A 24,889-nucleotide genomic window follows, 5' to 3' on the forward strand; every position below is an offset into this window, starting at 1 on the left:
TTAAAGAAAAAAAACAAACAAAAAACAGTTACTGAACACTTATTATGACTTTTCATCTTACATCACGAGCATGCTCTAATTTCCACGCCCACATAGGACATATACTTATTGGCCGCTTTGATAGGTACACCATCCAACTGCTAACTAAACAGCCATTAGACTGCTGATCCGCTTGGATTGTTGTGTATGTGTGTGTGTGTCGCCATCTAGTGGATGATTAAACTGACTGCAAACAAGTTAACTACCTTTAACAAGATTGTGACAGTTGTTTAATTTTCATCTGAGTCATTGGGTGGACACTTTGGATGTACATGTCACTGGACTGTGGGAAAAACCAAAAGAAAACACTCCTGTGTTCTGACCATTTTTAATTTACTGAGTATATCTGTGCAATATTGCATGCATATACGAGGTTGTTAAGTCAGTCTCAGCTGATTTTGGTGAAATGAACAAGTGCACTATAGGAGAACACACATGTAAAAAAGTTTCAGTGGAGGTAAAATGTTATTTATTATCAGAAATAAAACAGTACAAAAGGAAAGCTTTGAAAATGAACTTATACAAAAAACATGTGCCATCAAGATTATGAAGTGGAGTAAAGGAACATACAGTAACACAGTAATGTTAGTGTACCTGTGTGCTTCACACTGTGGACTGGAGGAATCAATCTGATTTGTTTATTTATAACGGGTGTTTGCTTTGATTGAATGGACGTTTTGGTCATACTCTTGGTGGGAGTGAAAAACAAAAACCGACAACTTCTACACAAAAAGCACACAAACGTGTCAGAAAGGAAAAAGACTGATGATACGGGGTTTCTACCATGCATTTGGTCATTGCTTTGCTGAGCTAGAGATCACAGAAATCTTATGTTGCTGGACAGGTTCCAACACTGACAGCTCCACTGACCAGGACCGCTTTGCTGAAGTTTACTTGGCTGTTGTTGATTGTCAGGTTTCTCATGCAGCCCACAAAGGCCTTCCTGGTAGCAGCACTTTCTGGAAGGAAACCATCTGAGAGGAGGTAGAAGGCATTATTAACAGCTTTATACCGACAGGACAAAATCAGGAGGAGCAATTGTCACCAGCTCACCTGGAGTGCCACCAATAAATACAGGCTTTCTGCTATCTGTGGAGCTGGGGCTCAGAGGTCCCACCACATGGTTGATCTCAGAATCCACATCCAGCTGGACAACGTTGGCATCCCGTATCACTGAAACCAAACATTACAGAACGCTTTCATTAAACATTAAACTTGACTAGCTACTGTAAAAAAATAAAAAAAATAAAAAAACATTTTTTTTTTATTATGACACAAAAAGGCGGTTTTGCCTCTCACCCCCCACAACCCTGAAAAGGATAAGCGGAAGCGAATGGATGGATGGACACAAAAAGAGTGACTGAGCCCATTAACTCATTCCTTGACACAGAAAGCTATTTTCAGTCAGTCTTTTTGAAACCACAGGCCTCGCCCCCTGGTGGTCTTTAAATAGAATGCTGGATTAAGGCATTTGTGTGTTTATTCCTTTTTCAGACGTGGAAGACGTAACATTGCACATACAATATACAATGTCAGATTATTTTTCAGAGAGTGATGTTAGTGTGACATTAACAGTGCTGCCACAGAACACATCAATTCTGAATAATAAACCTACAGTGTGATCACAAAGGAATTCTTACCGGTAATTTTGTGCCAACTCCCCGAACACACTCCCTGTTTTGGTGACACCTTTGTGAAGAACTCACGAGTCCCATCATTTACAAGAACCACCACCTGCAAAAACACTAATGCTATAATCTGTCTAGAAGACGGCAGTTCTTTTGAATGAAAAAACTTCATTTGAACCAACACGAATGTGTGTATTTTGTGTAAAAACGTACCGCTCCTTGATGAATGTACACAGTGAAATAGTCATCTGCTGAGTGCACATGTAGTAGCACCCCTGATGCCACACGAGGGCGCACCTCCATCACCAGCTCAAACCTCGGTCCCAGGTTGAAAGAATCGTCTGAATTAGGAGGAAGATGACGTGGGGTCTGAGTTATTCTTATTTATTATGGCCCCATAACCCTTTAGCTACGTTCATCAGTTATTCTGAGGTGGGTGCGAGTGTGAAATCATTTGAGTCCTGAGTTTCTTAGGGCTTTCAGCTTTGCCTTTTCCTCTTTCGTGCTTCTTTAACACTCACACATTTTTACCACAGCTGCACTTAGGCTATCGAGTTCCCTCAGCCAGCCACACTCTCCTCATGAACACGAAAGAGACTGTGGGCCTTGTGAGGCTAATGAACTGTGTAAGTTAACAGATGCTCAGTTTGCAAACAGTTGCAGATAGTGGAAAAATATATGTGGTGTTACTCACTGTGAGAAAGATTGCACAAAACTCTGCATACAACATATTTCTAGGTTACAGAAAAATAACACAGATATTAAATTGCTAGAAACACACCCAGGACAATGTATCCTCCTTCTTCTGAGAAGTATGTTCCTCCCTCAGAGACTCCATCAAAGCATGGAGTGACCCCAAATGTGTCTGCCACAGAGGAGAGCTGCTTTCTATCAAGCTGAAGGTTCTTTATACAGCCAGTAAAGCTGTATGCAGAGTTTCTCTGAAGATGAAAGATAACAAAAAGAATGATTAATTACGATAATCCACACAGAAACAAACCTAAAAAGGCATCACAGAATATTTTAAAGAACTACTAAATAACACATTCACTTATCCACAGTAGTTCTCATATACTGATTTTTACTCTAATGTACTAAGTACTGAAAGTGCTTTCTACTACAAGCCTCAGTCACATACACATCAACACAGTACTTTTACTCTAAGTGCTCTGTCTAACATTCATGCACACTTTCACACCCCAATGAATGCATTGGGTTCAGTTTCTTCTGTCTTGCTCAGGAATACTTCAACATGTAGGGTGGAGGAGCTGGGGACCGAGCCACTGACCTTTCAGTAGACAACCTATAATGGTAGAGTAGAGCTCTACTTACAAGCAACACAACAAACTCCTGATCACTACAGAATATTTGAGGAACCTGCAGCTATAGCCCTATTTGGTCTGGTATGACTAGTGGCTCTGTATGGCTAATGACGGCTAATGCTAAGCAAAGTTTAAGTGAATGTAGCTGTGAAATCTTAGTGGTCTGTTTGATAACTTTATGACTCTTCCCTTATAAGCTTATCTTATGTAATTTCAGCATTCAACAGTAATCCCCACATTTGACCATAGTAGTTGTCATATAAGCTGTCTTTAAGGCCGCATTAAGCAATGTTTTCATAGTAAGACTGAGTCATTTGGTGACTTTATGCAAGAAAGAAGAAAGTGTATTTTATTGATCTCCGTGGGGAAACTCCTCTCTGCATTTAACCCATTCACTCAGAGAAGCAGTGGGCAGTCATTGGGCGCCCGGGGAGCAGTGTGTAGGGACGATGCCTTGCTCAGGGGTACCTCAGGGTAGCTGTTCAGGGGAATCGAACCCCCAACCTTCTGATCATGGGGCCACCACTCTACCTACCGAGCTATCCCGGCCCCCAGTGCATGTAATGTACAAGACATTGCTTTTAGGGTCACACCCCATAGAGAATTATCATCTCACACTTTTACATTTTATCAGCTTACAGTGAAATGGAGCTAGTACATCAGAAGAATGCAGCAATTATTATTTTAAACTGTTAGCTAAAGTCATTCTTATTCATCAGGAGCGATCTCTGAGTGCCTTGTGCTCCGCCCACATCTGAAAAGCAGCCAATTTTTGAACAGTGGGATTAATAGGAAGGAGAAGGGCTCCGCTATATCAGCTCCAATACTCAAAACTGAGAGGAAACCTTCTTTCTTAGGGTCACAATAGTGGTTTCCTCTTGTCTGTGGGAACAGACAGGGCTGGATGTCCACACATTTTCCGGACAAACATAGGGCTATAAATAAAGTCCTCTATAAGATTCCAGTTGTCCCATTTTTTTCTGCTGTTTAATGTTTTTCACATGGCAGATTTTGACTTGTACCTGAATATTCTTCTGGGCTCTCCCTGCAGGAACTCCTCCGACATAGAGGGGGCTGCTGATGTGCCAGGAGACGTTGTTTCCCTGAACGCTGTCTTCCAGCATTGTGAGCCCATCAACTATTAACCGCCCCACATTTCCATCACGGATAAAAATAACCTTTGGGATAAGAAAAGGTTGTCTCTTACATAAACAAACACTCATGCTGGCATAAATATAAAATTCAGTTATGGAACAAATTCATGAACTTACACTATGCCAGGCACCATCATTGTATTTGTCTTCACTTTTGATTTTAACTTTTTGGTCTCCTACACTAAAAGTGTACACAAGTTTCCCATGGGCCAGAAAGAGTGCCATGAAATTGTCCTCTTGGGCATCAGATACATAAAAGATGAGGCCAAAAGATGAGTGGGTCTTCATTGACAAGGAGAAGTGGGACCTGGAAGAACAAAGATGAATTTAATCACACATGGAGACACAAGAATATGTGCAGCTTTAAGCAGACATGACACTGAGGTTAAAGTTCTTGTCTTGATCTACCTCTGAGAAAGGGAGTCTGGGAAGTCTGTGTAGTGCTGCCTGCTGTTGGCAATGCTGCTGAACCGGAAGGCGTGGTGAATCGATTTGGGACTTGAGGAAAGAAAGCAGGACTTGATGTTTGGCTCTGCTGATTCCTGGTCATCACTTCCTAGCTCAGTCAGCACTGGGGGGAGGCTAGATTTATCTCTGGTGACCTATGAGAACATTTATTAAATATCAGGTTATCAGTCAGCCCAAAAATGTTTGTAGAACACATTCATATTTAACTAAGGTCTGCTGTATGTGCTATTTTCACTTCACCTTTTGTGACTGTTTGGTTCCAGAAGTGTTAGCCCTGTGCCTTAACAGCAGTGCAGCCGGGGGTCGCTGTACAGGACAGCCCTCCAGGGAAATCTGGACCTTCTCTGGGTATCTCTTAAAGTCTTCAGGCTCAATGTCCCGGTCTAGTCTACAGTGACACGGCAGAAGTGTCAAACACTCTCAACACATTATTCATTGAATAGACTGTATATAAAAGATGAAAGCACTAACCATAATGTCACCTTTGGTTTCAGCAAGTGTTTTGGCTCCCAAAATATTGTGAGTTGTTTTTGGGTTTTTTTGTTATTATTTGGAATAGCCAGAAGTGAATATAATTTATATGGATGACAGGAGGAATTACTAAGTTGCCAGCTAATGCTATCAATTCTCCAATACACATACCTTCCAATTAGTGCCACCTAACAAATGAAACATCAGTTTTCACTCATGTCTTTATCCTGTCTTCCTTCTCTCACCTCAACTGGCTGCGGCAGATGGCCGCCCCTCCCTGAGCCTGTTTCTGTTGGAGGTTTCTCCCTGTTAAAAGAGATTTTTTCCTTCCCACTGTCGCTAAAGTGCTTGCACATATGGGGTCATATGATTGATGTTTTGCTGGGCCATATCATACCGTTCACGGTTATACCGGTATAATGTTGGGCAACGATAAGAAAGTGAAATATTGCGATAGAATTTGGGTAAAACGCGCATGCGCAGTGCCTTTGTTTTCATACGCACATGGCGGAAAAAGAATGGCGGCGGCGACGGAGAATGAGAAGGGCGAAAGCAGATCGTTGAATGAAACGGATGAACCAGAAGTGGTTTGTAAAAATGCTGCAACTTCAGTGGTGTGGAACTGGTTTAGCTTTCGTTCGTCAGATCCACAACAAAGCACTATTTTTGGTAGAGCATGCTAGCAGGCCGTTGTCATTACCGTGTGTTTTTGGAAAATACAGTGCACTTAAAATCAATCCTTTGAGTTTTCTGAAAATCGACAGTGCCCTTTATAATCCCGTGTGCCTTTTGTATGAATTCTGGTTGTGTTTACTGACCTCGAAACGATTTTATGTGGTACACAGCGTTCGAAAATCAAAAAAAGGTATACTGGTGACAAACTGAGCCGATTCTGCTATGCCTGGTGCGTGGGGAAAAACTATCATTATGCTTTTTGTGACATTTTTGTTTGGTGGTGTGTCGTGTGATTTTTCTAATGTGAAATACGTGTTGTGGCTCCAAAAGGTTGGGAAACACTGATTTATCTATCTAGCTATGAAATGGCTTTTTAACATTTACTTCACTAGGACAGTGGAAGACACACAATGACTGGTCTCAGGGCAGATTCAAACCAGGTGTCTGCATTAACCTCACAATATATTTGTCACTTACTCAACCGAGTGAGCTAAATGAACACTCTGCAACACTACTGCTTTCACCATGGTAGAATTACCTACAGGGCCCGCTATACGGTTTAACCAAACTGTAAACATGTTTTTTAATGCTGCTAAATATTGTAACATGCATTTTTCTTGGCATTTTTATATTTGCTAAATTTTTCATCTTTTTAGCAGCAATCTCCATCTCCTCACAGTTTAACTTGAAATAACATAATACCCCCTCTTTTACTGGAGAGAGGGGGTGACTTACCTGTTGATGTAGGCATAGCTGATGCAGCCCGTGAAATTCTTGGAAGTGCTGCTTGGAGATCCTCCATAGTAGAAAGTCTTCTCCTCAGAATCGTATGACGATCCCGCGGCTGATGTCGGCCGCTTCTTGAACTGCTTGTCTTCGTCATCCACCAGCAATGAGTACCTGAAGTAAGGAGTTGAAGCCCCTCAGAAGATTTTCTTTAGTTGTTGATGCGCCCCTTTGGGTGCAGGGGCGTATGTGACCCATGTTTATAAAAGGATCACCAGATCTTATCAGAGATGCAGGCATCATGCACTGCACTAACGTGTTGTCTTATTCTCGTGCTGCTGTTCTTATTTGTTGTTGCATTGCCCAAAGTTGTTATTTTCCTGCAAGATATTGTCTATGCCACATGCAGTGTACCACATGCTGTAATTGTTGAAGATATATAATGTCTGCTGAAATGTTACATATGTGTGCTTTCGGTCTTTTTAGCTCTAATATCCTCATATTTAACATTTTTGACTAACTACTATCAATAAACAAGTAAATTGATATAATGTGATAATTAATAATGTTTACTAAATGACAAATGCATTTGCAACTTTACAGTAATCCAGATGATGTCCATTGATCATGTTTAGAATACTTATTGTAAAGCACATATTAGCTGGTGGATGTAGTGGCTGTGGTGTCATTCTTTTACTGGTTAGTTGTGTTTTTGCATTCACATTTGCTATTTGTTTGGAAAAAAATGTGGTTTGGATTAAACTGCAACAAGCTGTGACTAAGATATTTCTCAGTGATGCTGTAAAGCATACATAATGGATCTGATACCAAAGCATTCTGACGTCTTTCAGAACCTAGCAATTTAAAATATTGAGATAAAAATATTTTTTGTATGACAAAAACTATGATCTAAATGTAATTGTGTAATATTACTGAGTAGAAAAACAAACAAACAAAACCCACCATTAACGTGGTTAAGTTCCTATATGAAGGTTCAACCAGTGCATTCATTCTTCTTTTGAGACTTTATTTAAATGTATATAATCGAGAGGAAACAGGATGTGGAGCCTCAAAGACTAACACAGATGTGCACCAGAAGCAGCTGCCAACAGTGAAGTTAAATACTTACTTCTGATTGTTCACTGAAGCCAGTAAGAAGTGCGAACTTCCATCATTGTATTGTTTCTTGTGTGATTTGACCTTTACGCCTCTGTTGTTTAGGACCACTGCGCCATTCTCCAGGGAGATACTGAACTCGTCAGACTGAAGCAAAATAAAATTTTTTTAAGCAAGACAACGTTGCTTTAACATTGCAAAAGCATTCGTTTTGCATTTGAAAATGCATGTCCTAACACGCAGTAAACATGTATGTACATGTAGGTGTGTTTACCCCTTCATTGTGGTAGAACAAGAGTCCGCTGGGCTGCAGTGTTCTGAAGTTGAGTCCGCCCTCAAAGTTGTCAAACGGTGAAATCTTTGCTGTGGAACCGAGGTAACTCTTTCCAGAGAAATAAGCTTTGCGCGACATCTGTCAAGACGAAAACACATTTCAGTGACCTAGCAGTGGCAATATGGGCTAAAGCTGCTGGACTACACTGTCTCTTGTCTGTGCAGATGTTTACTATATTTGGTATTGGTTTCAGAGGGACACATTGCATTATCACTTAAGATGTGACGTGGTAGATGCACAACTTACAAAGGACTCCTCTGGGCAGCCGCTGCTAATACCAATGGTGCCAGGTTCTTCCAGCAGGTTGAAGTCTTTTCTCTGGAACTGGAATCCTTTCACACAGCCCTTCAGGCCAACCACAGAGGACAGCTCTGGCCTGTGGGAACACATATATTTCAAATTTAAAGCTGCAAGAAACAAAGTCAGGAAGTTAAAAAAGAAAACTATCTACCGTACTCCAAAAGTTCTGCTGTTAGAGAGGAAGGTGCAGTCTCCAGAAGCAACTGAGAAAAACTAACCACTTATTTAAAATGACATATTATGCAGTTATTGTTGGAGACGGAAAGCAACTTTCTGGCCATGTGATGAAATAACTCAAATTTTAAATGATGTATTAACTTTACATATTCTACAAAAAGTTGTTAACAATAAGAATATAGATTATAAAGAATAGAGCTATTTCCATTTGGAGTCATTTATAGTTAGCTGGATGGCTATATCTTGGGACTTAAATGATAAATACTATTATTGTTTGTTTGCATGTATGTTTAGCTCACCTGGATTTCAGGATGCTGGAGGGAGCTCCACCTATGTAAATATCTGCGAAGGGCAGGGTGGTTTTTGGGTTCTCCATGGACTTAACATGACTCTTATCCACCAACAGTATAACCTTTTTTGACTGATGGTAGATCACTGACACCTGAGGAAATGTCCCACCACAGACAGTTATTGTAAGACATTCGCATTTTTAACTTGGGATTATTTAAGAGTTTTAATAAAGACACAAAAAGCTACCTCGTGGTATTTTGCATCATTTATTTGCAGCTTTGCTAAGTTGTTCTCTAAAAGCTTTGGCCCATTGCTGAAGCCAAAGTCATACATTAGACGCAGGATGCCATTCTTTAATTCCAAAAGAAAGAATTTATCCTGAAAAAACAGAAATGAAACATATTTATATTGGCCTTATACAGTTGTCATAAACCAGTTACTGATGATCATTATTACAGGGTTTTTTTATGAGAATAGAAATGCTGGCAGTTGACCTGCTTTACAGACTGGTAGCACATGGGTAAGAAAAACTAAAAGCTTTCGAGATGTGAGACTCTTGTAAGTTTTCCAGATGACTTACCTCATTGACCATGAGGAAAAGTACACCATCACTTGCAATAGTTCGTACTGAAATATCAAATCTTGTGACAGCATTAAACGTCCCCCTCCTCTCAATATTACTGATGAGTGCGTAGCCTTTTCCATCAAATAGGTAGCTTGCAATGCGACTCTGTGAAAATGCCAACTTGTACCTGAGAGCAGAGTTGGAAACATGATTTGGTACCTTTGACAATTTCAAACCATCTATGTGACAAATTAAGTTAAGATACATCCCTTGAAAATCAGACAGGCTAAATATGAACTTAATGTTTGAGATGTCAAAAAAAATGTCAGATTTCTGTAGCAATGTTCAGGTAAGTTGTGTTTAAATTATACAGTGGGTGGTCAATGCTTGTTGAATTTGTATTTTTTTGCCATTGAGACCCTTTGACACATACATTTAGCCATGCAAAAGTTTACCTGGGACACGGTGGAGATGTGGTTACATTTATTTTGTGAGTCTGTTTGAAATTGTAAAGACTGATGACATCGTTGTTCATCGATGACAATTCAATACATCCCACGAAAGGTGCAAGGATCAAAGGAGGTGGAAGCTGGTTTGTAACAAAGAAACAGTCACATGTCAGATTTCTAAAAGAAAGAAAGATTTCTTTATATTGAAGAAATGTTGTAATTTACATTACCTTGACATCTGGAGGGACACCCCCAACAAAAAACACTAGATCTTGGGGGTCAATGTCAAACAGGGATTCAGTGCCTGGAGCTTCACCTTTCTGGATGAACTTCTGTTCATCAGTGGAGCTCTGACTTGGGACTGTTAGGAAGACTTTTCCATGCCTGCCCAGTCTGCAAGCAAAGATCTGCAAGTTACCACTGTGACCTCCTCCTAGCTTGAACTTCATGAATGCTACCTGCTTAGCTTTCTCAAAATTTGCTAATGCACAAGAAAAGTTAACCACACTAACTGTCATGTGTGTTAACAGGATTTCCCTTGTGTTTTGAGGAGAAAGGAAACCACTGAGACCAAGAACAAATTTTCAGTTCCTTGTCAAGATCAGCGTATTAGTAACTTATATAGCAAAGATTTTAAATATAGCCCAACAATATGTATCATTCTATGACTCTATCACGCTCACCTTCTTGAGTGAGTGTGAAGCCAGAAGGTGCTCTAGCATATGGGACATTTTTCCTGGACTTTAAATATTTGGATATAAATGGCCCCATAGTGCTGCTACTGTTCAGAAACTTCATGTGATATATGTATATAAATTTTAGTTAGGCCTTTCAGGTGTTGAATCTAGCCCAAACTGGATCCTAACCCTATATTTTATTACATACTTCAGTTGCCTAGGATTATAATCAGGGCTAGTACTGGGGTTAGGGTCACCTCTGATGACGATTTAGGCTTTAGAGTTTTCAGTCACTTTTGTGTGTTACAAAAAATCTGTATGTATGATTTTCAAATAATGCCTAGCACAATTAAAATGGCAATCACTTTTGGTTAAAGATTAGGGTTGCTTTTTTCTTTTAGCCACATAAATTTGAGTGTTTCAAAGACATAAAAATTCTAAAAAAAAAAAAAGGGGGGCAAATGCTAACCCAAAACCCAGCCTACCCCAACCTTAACTATAGATATGCTGCCACTGATCATATGGATGTTAAGAGGTTAAAGCTCATTTACCTCTCTATTTTGACGTAGTTGAAGACTGCCGGCCATTGGCTGACAGGCTTTGAACTCAATGGGATCTCAATGTCTTCACCTCCAAGTTTATAGACAAACACCAGGATGTCATTCTTGGTGGCCAAGCCCATGTAGTCTTTTACACCCTGAAAGCAGGAGCAGCAGAAAACAGAGTGTTCATTTTACTACCAAGGCTTTCACTGTGTCATTTTAAAACACTTCAGCATGTTATAATGGTGGTACGAGTTTCCAACTGTGTGGTGTTACTTTATTTCAGTGTAGAGTGGTTTCAAAAGCTTAACTATGCATCATTTGTGACCAACTACTGCTGGGCCTATTATTCCACAGTGAAAAACATCACTGCATAGATTACAGTGATGGTAAAATCACCAAGGTGAAGCGCTGTTAAAGAGAACAAAGAGGCCCCACATTGGGTATGCTGTACTGTTTCTATACCCTGGCAGGCAGGGGAAAACAGTATTTATGTAAATGAACTTTGAAGGCACACAGATGCACCATTGTCTCAGGCGTCTCTTGGACATCTTTTGAAGGGGGCAAATGGGTGCTTTCAAAGCCATTCAAAGTCATTTCTGTTCTCATGATCACAACATGCTATTCATGCACACAAGCTCCTTTTCATCTTTGAAAGTTGGCATTTATTTTATCACAACTGATGACCCAGAAAGAGAAAGGAACAAAATTTATTCTGCCTGGATTCCTCACATTTCTGTCTCCCAAGTATAGGATGATTCGGTCCTCTATGGGATCCTTGTCAGGGTCCACCCTCATGAATAAACTGATGGATGTCATTGTCTTCAGTTCTTCCAAATTGCTGTGAGGATGAACCTCCACTGAGGACTGTCCGTTAAATTTCATGGAGACCTGGACCTGGGGCAGAAAATAAAGGAAACTGAGTTTTCTTTGTTTAGCAATTATCATCTTGATATCTGATAAAAGCAGAACGTGAATTTAAAAAGGTTTACAGCTTCATAATGACTGGTGTGAAAATTTTAACTGGAGTAGTGGAATGGAGTAGAAGGGTTTTATTAAGTAGAAAAATTATAGGGAAGAATTTTGATAGTCAAGAGGGGATGCTGAAATACTACTTCAGAATTTAAAATGAGAACAAAGCTAACACGTCGGGTGTGTGGACAGTTTTTACTTTTCTTTTCTTTTTGTAGGGGTCACCTGTGTAGACATGGTAAGAAGAAATTTCATTTCTAAAATTTTAAAGAAAAACAAAAAAATAAGCAGAAATACAGAAACCATGGGTGGCTGTAGCTCAGGTGGCAGAGCAGGTCAGCCACTAATCAGAAGGTCGGTGGTTCGATCCCAGGCTGCCTCCGGGCTGCATGTCAAATATCCTTGGGCAAGATACTAACCCCATGTTTGCCTACTGGTGGTGGTCAGAGGGCCCGGTGGCGCCTGTGTCCGGCAGCCTCGCCTCTGTCAGTGCGCCCCAGGGCAGCTGTGGCTACAATGTAGCTTGCCATCGCCAGTGTGTGAATGTGTGTGTGAATTGGTGAATGACTGAATGTAGTGTAAAGCGCTTTGGGGTCCTATGGACTAGAAAAGCGCTATACAAATGCAGGCAGGCCATGTGTGAAAACTATGTATACCTAATGATTCAATAGATTATTATCGTATAGAATTTAAGCCCACTCTTTTTTTTCTTTTTACAATGTTCCTTCAGTTGACCGACGTTTGCAGCTATACACAGTTCACTTAAGGTCTGACCACAGCATTTCAATTGGGTTGAGGTCTGGACTTTGAGTCATTGCAACACTGATTCTTTTCTTTTTTAGCTGTTGTAGATTTGTTGTGTGATGCAATCATTGTCCTGTTTCATGACCGAGTCTCTGCCAAGTTTTAGCTATTGGACAGGCAGCCTCACATCTGACTCCAGAATACAGTGGCATACAGAAAAGTTCATGGTCAACTGGATGTCAACTCGTGGTCAACTCATGGTCAGCTCGATGACTAAGGTGCCCTGCTCCTCTGGCTGTACAACAAGCCCAAATAATTTCTCATGGGAAGTCTACAGAGTCAAATATTTGCCAGTTTTGTCAATGTTTTAATTTATGCACACACAAATGTTTAAGGTGCAAGGAACTTGGGTTGTTCTTATTAACTAATATCAATTCCTCTAAATATTGTGGTATAACAACATTTTGTTTGATTGGGCCTTAGTTACAGGCTAGCTAAAGCTAACCTCAATGCTCTTTAATTATCATGATCATATATCATCATCTTTTATATTCTCTTATTAATATTTTGTTAGCTTTATTTAGTCCGTAGGTACAGTTTGTGGTTCTGCTTTCTGCTTTTGTGTTGTATTGCTATATTTACTATTTTACCATTTTTATTTAATAACTTCACTCCCCCCCTTCTTTTAGTCCAGCAAAACAATTTTTTTAATTGAAAGTGTTTAAAATTTTGTCAGATAGCTTTTTACAATTGACTGCACCATATGGCATGATTTTAAGCAACTTTATACTAGCCACAGCTGCTGCAAGCCACTTTGAAATCCACTTCCAGTCCAGCTGATCCTTATATAATTTACCTAACTGAATCAGTGTGATGTTGCTGTTCTCCCTCTTTTGTCTTTTCTTCTATGGCTCAAAATGAAAGGGTAGGAGGGGTGCAACAACAGAGCCATGTCATCAAATATAAAATGATTGCACATGGAAGTCAGTCATCCTTTGCTCTAGTGGTAATGACTAAATTGGGATATCATTACTAAGTGTGTCAAAAGGACTGAACGAACTTTCTTGGCCACACTCCGGGCCTGGGCTATGAGCTCTCTGATCCTCATGATGTTGGTGGTCACGTTGTTGACAGGCTTCTTATCCTCAACAACCTTCAGCTTGTCCAGCAGGGTAGGAACAAGCAAATTCAGGTTCTCCACTGCCAAAAAAATAATGAAGAAAAATCAACTTTAAATGTGGTTGCGAAGGAACTGTAAGTCAAAAAAGCCGATAGGAATAACAATAGCTAACATGAAAACCAGTATAGTGTGTTCTACTCATTAAATACAAATCTCATAAAATGTAGTAATTTTGATATATACCTGCTGCCCCTGCAGAGGCAACAGCCTGTTCATAGGCAGCTGTGGAGTATTCGTTATTTTTCATGTTGTTGTTCCACTCCTCTACTTTGCTGCTAATGGGGGTGATAGATTGAAGAACTTCCACTGAGCGATTCAGAGTCTCTGAAGCCACTTCTGAGGTAAACTCCAGACGTTGTGGTGTTCTGTCTGAAAATTAGTGCACATTTATAACAAACTGCAAATTCGCATGTTTAGCAACTAAAGCATTCAGTTGATGGAGATTTCTGCCAATGTCCTCCTTAGTCCTGATAATGCAGAAACTTTAAGGTAAAGAACTAATTTGGGTCCGTATTGCCAAACTATGGGAAAAAAATTGCTATGGCCAAAATAGAGAAGACGTATCTGTGAAGTGAGGCTGTCCGTACGTATTTTTAAAATAGGGGAACAGAAATTGTTGAGTAAATGAGTTACTAAACCATGCACACAGACTAGGAAACTGCACAAACCTAAATGCAGAATTTTTGGATGGAAGAAGAGAAGATTATCCTTTGGACAAAGTGGGCCATATGCTAGGTTTTTATGCTAGCGGACAACAGATCACGATGTTGTCATAGTTTATTTGAGAAGGCTGTAGTTAAAGTAGTTTAATATCAAAATCTGCACATATTGTTCCTAGTATGCATTCCTGAAAGTGGTATAGTGCTATTTGTTTAAGTAGCAGAGTGTATCGGTCAAGCCCGCACCCGTGTGTATATGCAAGCTTGAGTTTCACCATTTCACAGTTTCATCAAAGTGGCAACTTTATTCAAGTCAGACTGGATTTTAGAATAAAAGGTCTGACCATTTTAGCTGAATTTCAGCAGATCAAGCTAACTGTGAATATCCTCTATTGCTCCTGTAGTTCTGTAAGGCCTACATCTCTGATTTTCAAAGAAAGCTACTTTTTAAATTTTAACTATATAAAACCCTTGGGGGATTTATTCATCGGCTGACTTTATACATCGGCTGACTTTATACATTGGCTGACTTTAGGACCAAACCACTCAAGTAAAAGAACAAAAAAAATTTTTTTTGTGTGTGTGTTATTTCTTTCTTTCTTTCTTTTTTTTTTTTTAAATCACACATTCAATTGGAAAACCTAGCAAGGTCTGCCCTGTTAGCTATTCCAACTGTTCCAGTCTGTGCGATAAACTATAGTTTAAACACGCCACGGGCCTCCTTCTGAAACGTATAAGAAAAGTATATTCTTACCTGTTTGGAGTTCACTGATGTCCTGCACAATTTCTGAGAGTTTTTTCATATTGTTTTCCATAGTCTCTTTGGTCTCCTCAATGTATTTTAACTTGTCAGTCACCTCATGTTTTAGCTCTGTTACAGAAAAATGTATTAGACAACAAAAATACTATGAACAGTATACAGCTGAAATATGACTAATATGTCCGCAATATATAATTCTGTTGAGCTCCATACCAATTTGCTCTGAATGCAGTGTGACAGATTCCTTGAAAACATTGTCACTCTGTGTTATGAGGTATTCAAGCTGCGCATTGATCCCACTGGTGGCCTAAAAGACAGATGTATGAAGAAAAATAACAAGGACTGATAGAAAGTTGAATGCAGTAAACGAATGCCTTAAAACTGCATGATCTGACATACATCTTCAGCTCTTTCGGATAAGTTGAAGGTGGTGAGTGAGGTGATGTTGGCATCGTCAACGTATTTCACTATGTTGTTGTAGACGTTGGCAGCAGTTATAGCCCTCTGTACAAAGCCATTGGCGTCACTCTTTCTCAGGTCCCTGGGGGAGACAGTGTGATTCAACTCAAGTGTTCATAATCTGCGACCTCAAGCTCAGTGAAACTGCAGAGCAGAACACGGACTGCTGTCACTAGTTGCACTGCAAGACAGCAGCATCAGAATCTGTCCACTCTCTGGAGAGCCAGCTGATTTCTCCTCCACAATGCATATATGACATCACTTAACAACTAAGTGTGTATTCCATATGTTTATCATTGTTACCAAAAACATGCAAAGAAACTGTATTATTCTAACATTTTATATATGATAGAAATTAGGAAAAACTTCATAGGTCACAAATAAATACTATATGAAGCATGAAATGTTTAATAAGTTTAATAAATGGTTCCTATCCGGGCAAAAGTCTACTAAAAGCTACTATGTGCAACTGTGTGCTACACAGGTTTATTTCAGATGGATGTCTCACTCTTCCAGCTCATTGGCTTGTCTCTCCAGCCCCTCAGCATGTCTGTCAGCCTTCTGAACCAGATCTCTGTCAACCAGTGAGAGGCGCTCCGTCTTCTCTGTCAGCTTTTGGCTGGCACCATCGATTGCTGCATGGTACTCAGTCACGTTCTGCACACAGATGCGCGCGCGCGCACGCACACACACACACACACACACACACACACACACACACACACACACACACACACACACACACACACACACACACACACACACACACCTCAATTACCTCGAGACGTGCTTTCATGTTCCAGCCTGTAACATTCAGTAATCTCTGTTTAGCTTGTAACTACTGTAGGTAACAATATCAGAAAAGATTTTTTAGCTTGAGATTATTTATTTCAAGTCCAAAAAGCTACAATATGCACACACACACACACACACACACACACACACACACACACACACACACACACACACACACACACACACACACACACACACACACACACACACACACACACACACACACACACACACCTCAATTACCTCGAGACGTGCTTTCATGTTCCAGCCTGTAACATTCAGTAATCTCTGTTTAGCTTGTAACTACTGTAGGTAACAATATCAGAAAAGATTTTTTAGCTTGAGATTATTTATTTCAAGTCCAAAAAGCTACAATATGCACACACACACACACACACACACACACACACACACACACACACACACACACACACACACACACACACACACACACACACACACACACACACACTTGCTAACATTGTTACTTTCAGATTATTGTAATTCCCTCCAGAGTAACTTAATACAGAGCTACTTGACTAAAACAGGAAAGCACTTTGAGAATGCTGCTTATTCAATTTTCTTTCCAGCAATCCATAAATTGCTTCCAAATCAAATTGCCCAGCAGTGCAATGTAACACAGACCAGGTCAAGTCTTAGCAATCATTTCTGGAAGGAAAATTTAATCCTTGGGATATTGGGATATTACAACCCCATAATTAGATTATGCTACCTTGGTATGATACATAGCCTTTGTTCAGTAGGCCATGAAGAAACCTGACCATCATTATAAAAGTAGGGCCTGAGATATTTTTAGTCTCATCAGACCGTAATTTGCCTCACCTTTCCCAAAGTGTCCACCTCAGCCACAGTTCTCTCTGATTGGGCGATAAAGTCTCTGGCTGCTTCCAAAGTGTCGTTGACAGTGTCATGGTTCTCCATTAGCCTCTGCAACTTCACCTAGGATGCAGGGAAAGAAAGAGAGCACCATTTTTTTTTTTTAATTTATTTTTTTAACCAGAGTCCAGTACTTCTTGGAGGGTTTGTTTGTTTGTTAGATATTCTTAACATGTCAAAATTCTAGGCCAGGGGTCGGCAACCTGCGGCTCTTTAGTCCTTATAGTGCGGCTCCGTGCGGTTTGGGAAAATAAATTAGAAGCATTTAGCTGAAGTGTATTTTATTTATGTTAGTTATTTTTTTTTAACTTGTAGTTCTAAATTGGAAGATTATTGTGACATTGAAATATAAAAATAAAATTATATTTTATTATTTTTTCATTGATCAAAATAAGCGTCACACTCGCAGAAGTCGGTGTACCCACTGAAACGACATGCATTTATCGAGACTTTCAACCCCAGGTAGGCCAGTTATGGATCTTCGGATCCACATTATGTCAGCAGCTATTCTCCACCGTGAACTATGTTAAAAACAAACACCGCTCGCGCCTCACAGATGACAGCTTACAGTCCTGCGTAAAGATGAAAGTGACTTCGTACAGCCCCGAGTTGCAGAGGCTTAGGAGCAGAAGTCCCATTGTAAACATATCACGGCAGACCCGACGATGTTTCCATGAACATGCTTTTCACACACGATTGCTGTACGTATACAGCCGGCTGTAGCTTTTCAGCTCACAGCCCGACACATACCAACAACAGCATAGATAGCACAGACGTTAATGCGGCGAGGCGTGATTACGGGTGCCGCTCAGGTGCGTCTGCCTCCCCTGCAGCAGTGCTGCAGACCACGCCCCGCCACACACATTAACCTGGTAAAATACATATTTAGGCAGAATTTTGCAAAGATCTATTTTTCATTTTTTAGCAGCATAGTGCATTTTTTTTCCAATTATTTCTTTAAAAGACAGATCAAGGCTTCAAAAGCCCAAAGGCGATATAAGGGTGGCGTTTCTGTTTGCTACATGGATCATTTTAGTTCAGGTTGGTGTCTGTCCTTTTGTTATGTTTCTTTAAGAGTTCAAAATGTGTTAATTACATAAATAAAATGTAATTTTCTCTGTAGCACTTCATGGATTTCATAAGCAACACACCTTAGTTGTTCACACAAAGCATCAAGGTAAAAAACAATATATACAGTGTTATCTTCATTTTAGATGTCAAAAAGTATTTGCGGCTCCCAGTGTTTTCTTTTGCGTGGAAACCGGGTCCAAATGGCTCTTTGTGTCTTAAAGGTTGCTGACCCGTGTTCTAGGCTTTCCTGCAGATTCTGAAGAAAACACTGCTAATAAGTGCCAATATGTGATTATCATTGAATAGGATTCTAAAGACTTTCCTGTTTAGTCCTGTTTAAAGACTAAACAAATGTTAAAGTGGTTATAGAGGTCAAAAATCAATGATATTCCCAAAGACTTTACGTCAAGTTTTGAGTCTGATGCATTTTTGAAATAACTGCTTTAAAAAGACTAAAGGGCTAAAACACTTCATCACTGGCTTTACTTTGGAAGCAATGTTAATCTTTCATATGCAGCGTAGAAGTATTCGTGTTTGCGTATATTTTTGTTGCAAGTAATTTTAAATGTCACATAGTTAATAGCTATACTATTTAATAAATAGTCTTATTTAGTGGAATCATAATATTTATGCTGTTCCATTCAAGCAGTATGTTAGGCATGTATGTTACAGATAATAGATTCAGCATCCACACCCCACTTTTAATTTGACTGCATGACTGAGTATTGTACAGGGATGAGATCATCTGATTGGCTGTGGTCAGCCAGCAGCATACAGCCACATACTGGTGTCGACCAGTCTGCTGAGGCTAGGTAGAGCCCTGGATTAGGAGAGGCTCTGTGTTTGGCTAGGAAGCTATTCATGGCAGACACCCTGATCATGGAGATCTCCACTCCTGATAACACGCATGCTCACAAGTAACCAAATGCAGAGTCCAACAGGAGCTGCTCTGCTGCATCCCTGGATTTCGATTATGACCAGATGTTTTTATGTCGACTAATTAAAATTTTGACTCTATTATAAAAACAAAAACTGTGCTATAGCTAGATAAAAAAATGTTTAAAGGTTATGTCCTTTGTTCTGACCAATTAAGCTTTAAAATTAATTTTAGGACTCATAGAAATCCCTCAGTATCTGGTCTGAAGAGGAGAGATATTGGGCCATTCCATCTCAAGTCAGCAAATCTTTACATTTTCTGCTCAACCGTCTCTAAATTGCCTAGAAGTTTTATGGAGTATTCACTAGTTAAAAAAAAAATTTGAGCATACACTTGCTAACTAACTTCACATTGCAAAAGGCAACTAGTGACAATGTCTGAATACATATGGTTATATTTCATAAAAATGCAAAAGAAAACTTTTAATATTTTTTTAACATGAAATTCTTAGTCACAAAAAGGAAGGAAATTATATTTTAAATCAACTTTCATGCTGGATTGAACAAACACAACAAGTTGTATTGTGGAAATATCTCTAGATAGTGTAATCCGAATAGAACAAAATTCTGGAATTTCCAAATGGTATTTTAACTATAACTATAACATAGTTTTGTTAATTATGTACATATTTTTTATTTTTATGACCTTTTCCTCTCCTACTATCCAACCTCTCAGGGCAGATGGCTGGCCTTCCCTGAGCCTGCTGGAGGTTTCTTCCTGTTAAAAGGGAGTTAAAAGGAACTTCCCAGATGTTTAAAAAAAACACCCCTGCTCTCGGTCTATTCAACATGTACATTATGTGCATCTTAGTGTTTTTGCAGAGAAGTGTTTTGTTTTTTTTCCCTCTTGGGATAAGACTTGGCTGGGTGCATCATGAGAAAGTCAGTCATGTTTGTGTGGGTAGGCTGTGAATATTATCGTGGGAAAAACACTTGCATTGCAATGTTGCTTTTTCCCCTGTGCAGGCCCCCTTCTAATGTAACTCCCACAGATGGTTTTAAGTTTCTGTTCTCATCACCTAAATACCACAGTAATAGAGTTCTCTGACATGACCGGCAAAGTACAACCAGATCTCCTTCTCTCTCTGCTCTTTTGCAACTGTGCATTTCGGACTAAGAACACACTGTACTTCTGTCTTTAAATGCCAGGTACTAGTGTGAAAAATCACAACTCAACACTGTTTGAAGTATTCTGAGTTGAAAAAAGGAAGAAATAAGCCATTCTATAGAAGTAAAAACTAACAGAGAATCAAACATAGTGTAGATGGGAGAGGGAAGTAGGGCGCTGTAAGAGCTGAGGGGGGTCACGGGAAATTACCTCATGCCTCTGGAATTTGAGGACACTAGCTCGGTTCTTATTCTCCGCCTCGTGCACATTGCTGTCTGCTTTTGCAAGAAAGCCTTGAGCTTCTGACAGTCTGCCGGAAAAGCGGGACAAGACCTCTCGGACAGACGGGAGGCGGCTGTTTGTGATCATCAGCTTCTTTTCCAACTGCCGAATGCGGCCCAGCACTGCAAACATGACCAGAAACATTAGCTGAAATTTTATCACCACTGCTAACACATTGGAGTGACTCAGGGTGCTGTTTTTGTAGAACTTGTGAGTCTTTTCATCCACAGCAGTTATATTATAAATGGTAAATGGACTGATTCTTATCTAGCTCATTTTTACTCTGAGCACTCAAAGCGACCTGCTACATACATTTGTATGCATTATCTGATGCAGAAAATGTATTCTTTTAACCTTTTAACATCTACCAGGTCATGACTGAACCACTGAACCAGTCTTTTACATGCATGTTTGGCCTTACAGTTCTGCTGTGGTATGATTACATTGGGCTATAGGGGGTAGGTATGAACCCAACCCGATACCTTAAAAGGTTGCCACCATTCAACTTGATGCTACCAGCCTGTTTTGCACATGTGCATGTTTACAAAAAATGTGCATGCTTTGAATATCAAAATAATGTTCATATAATGTTGCATCTCCAACCCTTGCTCACTACAGTGTAATAGGGATATAGTGATGTAATCATGCGCAGGTGTTTGCTGTGTAACTGTTGTGTGTCTTACAGTCATGGGCCTCTGTGGACTCGCCAGTGGCGATTGGTTCTCCTGGAGAAAGGTCTATTTTCCTCATCAAAGCCACTATTTCCTCAGCGTCCGCTGAGCTCTTTCTCACCACCTCAGGATCCACTTCCTGCTGGATACTGTACACCTCCCAATCGTGGATCATCTCTGTATGAACGTGTAACATCAAAACCCAGTTAAGCTAGGTAAAATACATTTAGACATAGCACACAGTTTCACTATTTAATTCACCGGACACAGCAACAAAACAGGCTTTTGCGTTTGAGAGTTGTTTGATACCTTCAATGCGTATGTTTAGATCAGTCAGATTTATGCTGAGCTGTTCAGCGAGTGTGAAGGTCTCCAGTGTGTCATTATCCAACATGTTCCACAGAATGTTCACCACACTTTCCTGAAAAGCCACAAATAAAGAGATAAGTCAAAGCCTAAAATCAAACATTTTAATAAATGTAAATAAATGTAGCATCTTAAATGCTGTGACAGGTTATTATTTATAAAAGCATAAAAATATGCGTCGGGAAAGTATGACCTGCAAGTTGATATTGAGTAATATAATTTCTACATTATTGTAAGTGAAAAAATAGCTAGACTGCAGACACACAAACACTAGCTTTAAACATCTAAAGGTTTGATGGTGCTCACCGATTTCCCTAGCTCTCTGATGTCCAGTACCACAACATCTGTGGCCTCTTTCAGCTCCTCAGTCTGGGCCTGCATTACAGACGACTTGTTTCTCCAAACTCGATACCCACTCTGAAAGGAAGACAGGAGTGAAGTAGAAATAATGAAAACTCACTGCAGGAATTCATGCATCAGAATTTAAATAGCAGCATTTCTGTCTGTCTCTGTAGAAATGTCTTACATTCCACACATTTAAAGCTAAAAATGTAAAGGAAGCTACAACTATCATAGAGCTAACATTGTAATATGTTTGTGCAAAAATAAAGCCGAACTATCAGAATTAATTGGAAGGTAAACTATGAACAGAAACTGAATGTTGTGGGTGTAGTTGCTAATTCTTGCTAATTTGGTGCTATGCAAATTGTATTATTGTAGGGTCTTTACCTTACAATATTGTTGTGATGTGGCGATATATAAATGAAATTGATATTGAAAAGTCAAATCAAAGTTGTGAGGTCAAAAACCAAAACAATGAGCTTAAACAGTGATGCTACTGAAGCTAAAATGCTTCATACATTTGTGCGGCAACTGTCAAGCTACATGACAATTCTTAGATTCATCAGTATGAGCAATGTACCTCCCAGCACACATAAACTTTTGCACATTATATGTATAAAAAGGTTTTACTAGTGCAGTTTCATTTTACCTTTATAGCAGTAATACATATAAATGTGCATGTACCTGCAGTTGATGAGCAGTATAGTTGTAGTATTTCACTCTATCGTTAGCAGCAGCACCTGTGGTAATGTTCAACACTCCAACTTTTAGCTGGTCCAGTGTCTTATTGGAGTGCTCCATGTCTTTAATCAGATGCCAGATACACTGATCACAAGCTAAAGTCAGGAAAAAGAACGAAAAACCCAACTTGGATCAGAGCTGTTCACATAATTTTCCTTTAGTTAGTGAATTTCTGCCGCTGTTGTTTGTTGCACTTACTGATGTTGCACAGGTTGACCGTTGAAGACTCTGCCAGGCATCCTCCTGTATGCATATCACAGAAGCCACTCTCACAGTCACACTCTATTAAAAAACCCCAACAAAAACAGACACTTCATTCAGTTTAAAATTTTCACCAGCTGGAAACAAGACATTAAAATCTGCAGATGTTCACTTGGCTTGAGGCCTGCACATCTGTCTTGCGGTTTCTTTAGTGTGTGACTCCTTATTTAAGCAGCTGTGTATGTATATAGATTTGGAATTGGGCGTTGATGTCATCCAACTCTCACAGTGATAGTCACTGGCCACAGAGACTATCAAAGCTTCCAGCAGATGTTCCTCTGACATCATTAACACCCGAGGTCAAAAGTAAGAAAGTAAAACACTTACTGTTACTGTCTCTGCATTGAACCTCGGACGTCTGTGCTTTACTTTACTTTGGATTCCTTACTTTTTCCGAAAAGCCTAATTACTATTAGGTTTAAGACATTTGAGGGGAATACATAAAAGACATTTCTATTATTATGTCCAGCACCTACACAACAGATTAAAAAGGCAGAAAAAACACATCTAATTAATGATGTCAGTCCCCTCTCACATGGGATCAGGTCCCAGTGTAGACTTTTAATTAGCCTTTTAAAATTGAAACCGGCCACAGCAGTTGGGTCTGGTTCTACCGAAGGTTTTTTGTTAAAAGGGAGTTTTTCCTTGAGCGTCGAGGTGGCTGTTGAAAAGTAAAACTGAAAAACGCAACACTCTTAACAGCTCAGCAATATCAAAAAATGTGAAAAGTTTATATTCAGTTAAATTGGTATTTTTTAAAAATATTATTATATTTCAAATTTTTACCAGAGTGTTTTTAAAAACAATTTTTATTTCTACTTAAGCGAAGAATTTGTACTTTTACCACATCCAATGAACATTAAAACAACAGTGGGTGTGGGAACATGAGCGTTCAGTGCAGTCTTTTCCTCTGGGAATCTACACTGAATGTTTTTAACAAATGCTGATTATGTCAAGTTATCTGCCCTACTGTGTACAGGCAGATAACTTACTCTGGCAGCCAGAGGGGCTATAATTCCAGTATCCTGGGAGACAGCGCTCGCAGTAACGACCTCCAGCCCCCGGGCGACATGGACAGCTGTGGGTGAGAGGATGGCAGGTGGACCGGAGGGAAGCTGGCCCACAGTCGCACCTCCGGCAGCCCTGACAGCTGGAGAAACCCGAGTAGCCTTCCTAGATTACAAGAGTGAAAAACAGTGTTGGACTCCAGTTATTGGGCTCTTCCAGTTCATTTTGAAGCAGGCTCTGTGCATAATATAAGAGATAAATGCTGTGCTCTGATGTCATTGTAAGGGTCAAAATACAGTTCGCAGTAACTACTGTAGATCTTAGAAAAAAAATGTAGGCAAATCATTCAGCTGTAACTGCTTCCATCTTTTTTATGTTCTCACTTGAGAGTTCAGCTGCTTTCATCTGCAGCTTTCATGCTTCATGTAACAGTTGCCCTGTTTTCAGTACTTTTCCCTTAACCTCACAATGACCCTTGCAGACATTTCGTAACTGCAGCTTTTTGTGTTTTTGCTTGAACTCATGCATCGACTTCATCTTTTCATCGACACACGCATACATAAATTCACAAAAAATAAACTAGACCTATTTTGGCTTTTATATTGCCTTTTTCTTCTAAAGAATCTTAGCTTATTTATTATATGTTTGAACTGCCTTCTTGAGTCTGCTCCTCGTATGTTCTATGAAGTTTTATCCTGGGCAG

General features: G+C 39.7%; 1 protein-coding gene across 1 annotated transcript in view; it reads right to left on the minus strand.

Moving 5' to 3' along the window:
- Nucleotides 1-485: 485 nt before the first annotated feature.
- Nucleotides 486-24,889, minus strand: part of lama4 (laminin, alpha 4) — a 33,361-nt gene continuing 8,957 nt past the window's right edge. The window contains exons 7-40 of the mRNA XM_026194639.1: nt 24,171-24,351; nt 23,116-23,199; nt 22,861-23,012; nt 22,141-22,251; nt 21,778-21,889; nt 21,481-21,645; nt 20,726-20,919; nt 17,347-17,463; nt 16,217-16,365; nt 15,649-15,790; nt 15,463-15,556; nt 15,244-15,360; nt 14,014-14,199; nt 13,711-13,850; nt 11,667-11,831; nt 10,944-11,089; nt 9,946-10,108; nt 9,722-9,855; nt 9,282-9,453; nt 8,948-9,079; nt 8,710-8,852; nt 8,180-8,309; nt 7,874-8,011; nt 7,613-7,746; nt 6,493-6,657; nt 4,852-4,999; nt 4,552-4,745; nt 4,261-4,450; nt 4,012-4,167; nt 2,449-2,608; nt 1,881-2,008; nt 1,680-1,773; nt 1,093-1,212; nt 486-1,013 (exon numbers count right to left, since the gene is read on the minus strand). Coding sequence (XP_026050424.1) covers nt 868-1,013; nt 1,093-1,212; nt 1,680-1,773; nt 1,881-2,008; nt 2,449-2,608; nt 4,012-4,167; nt 4,261-4,450; nt 4,552-4,745; nt 4,852-4,999; nt 6,493-6,657; nt 7,613-7,746; nt 7,874-8,011; nt 8,180-8,309; nt 8,710-8,852; nt 8,948-9,079; nt 9,282-9,453; nt 9,722-9,855; nt 9,946-10,108; nt 10,944-11,089; nt 11,667-11,831; nt 13,711-13,850; nt 14,014-14,199; nt 15,244-15,360; nt 15,463-15,556; nt 15,649-15,790; nt 16,217-16,365; nt 17,347-17,463; nt 20,726-20,919; nt 21,481-21,645; nt 21,778-21,889; nt 22,141-22,251; nt 22,861-23,012; nt 23,116-23,199; nt 24,171-24,351 — 4,902 coding nt within the window. The 3' untranslated portion in view covers nt 486-867. The remainder of the gene's footprint in view (nt 1,014-1,092; nt 1,213-1,679; nt 1,774-1,880; nt 2,009-2,448; nt 2,609-4,011; nt 4,168-4,260; nt 4,451-4,551; nt 4,746-4,851; nt 5,000-6,492; nt 6,658-7,612; nt 7,747-7,873; nt 8,012-8,179; nt 8,310-8,709; nt 8,853-8,947; nt 9,080-9,281; nt 9,454-9,721; nt 9,856-9,945; nt 10,109-10,943; nt 11,090-11,666; nt 11,832-13,710; nt 13,851-14,013; nt 14,200-15,243; nt 15,361-15,462; nt 15,557-15,648; nt 15,791-16,216; nt 16,366-17,346; nt 17,464-20,725; nt 20,920-21,480; nt 21,646-21,777; nt 21,890-22,140; nt 22,252-22,860; nt 23,013-23,115; nt 23,200-24,170; nt 24,352-24,889) is intronic.

The sequence above is a fragment of the Astatotilapia calliptera genome, chromosome 15, assembly GCF_900246225.1.
Source record: "Astatotilapia calliptera chromosome 15, fAstCal1.2, whole genome shotgun sequence".
Classification (NCBI taxonomy): Eukaryota; Metazoa; Chordata; class Actinopteri; order Cichliformes; family Cichlidae; genus Astatotilapia; species Astatotilapia calliptera.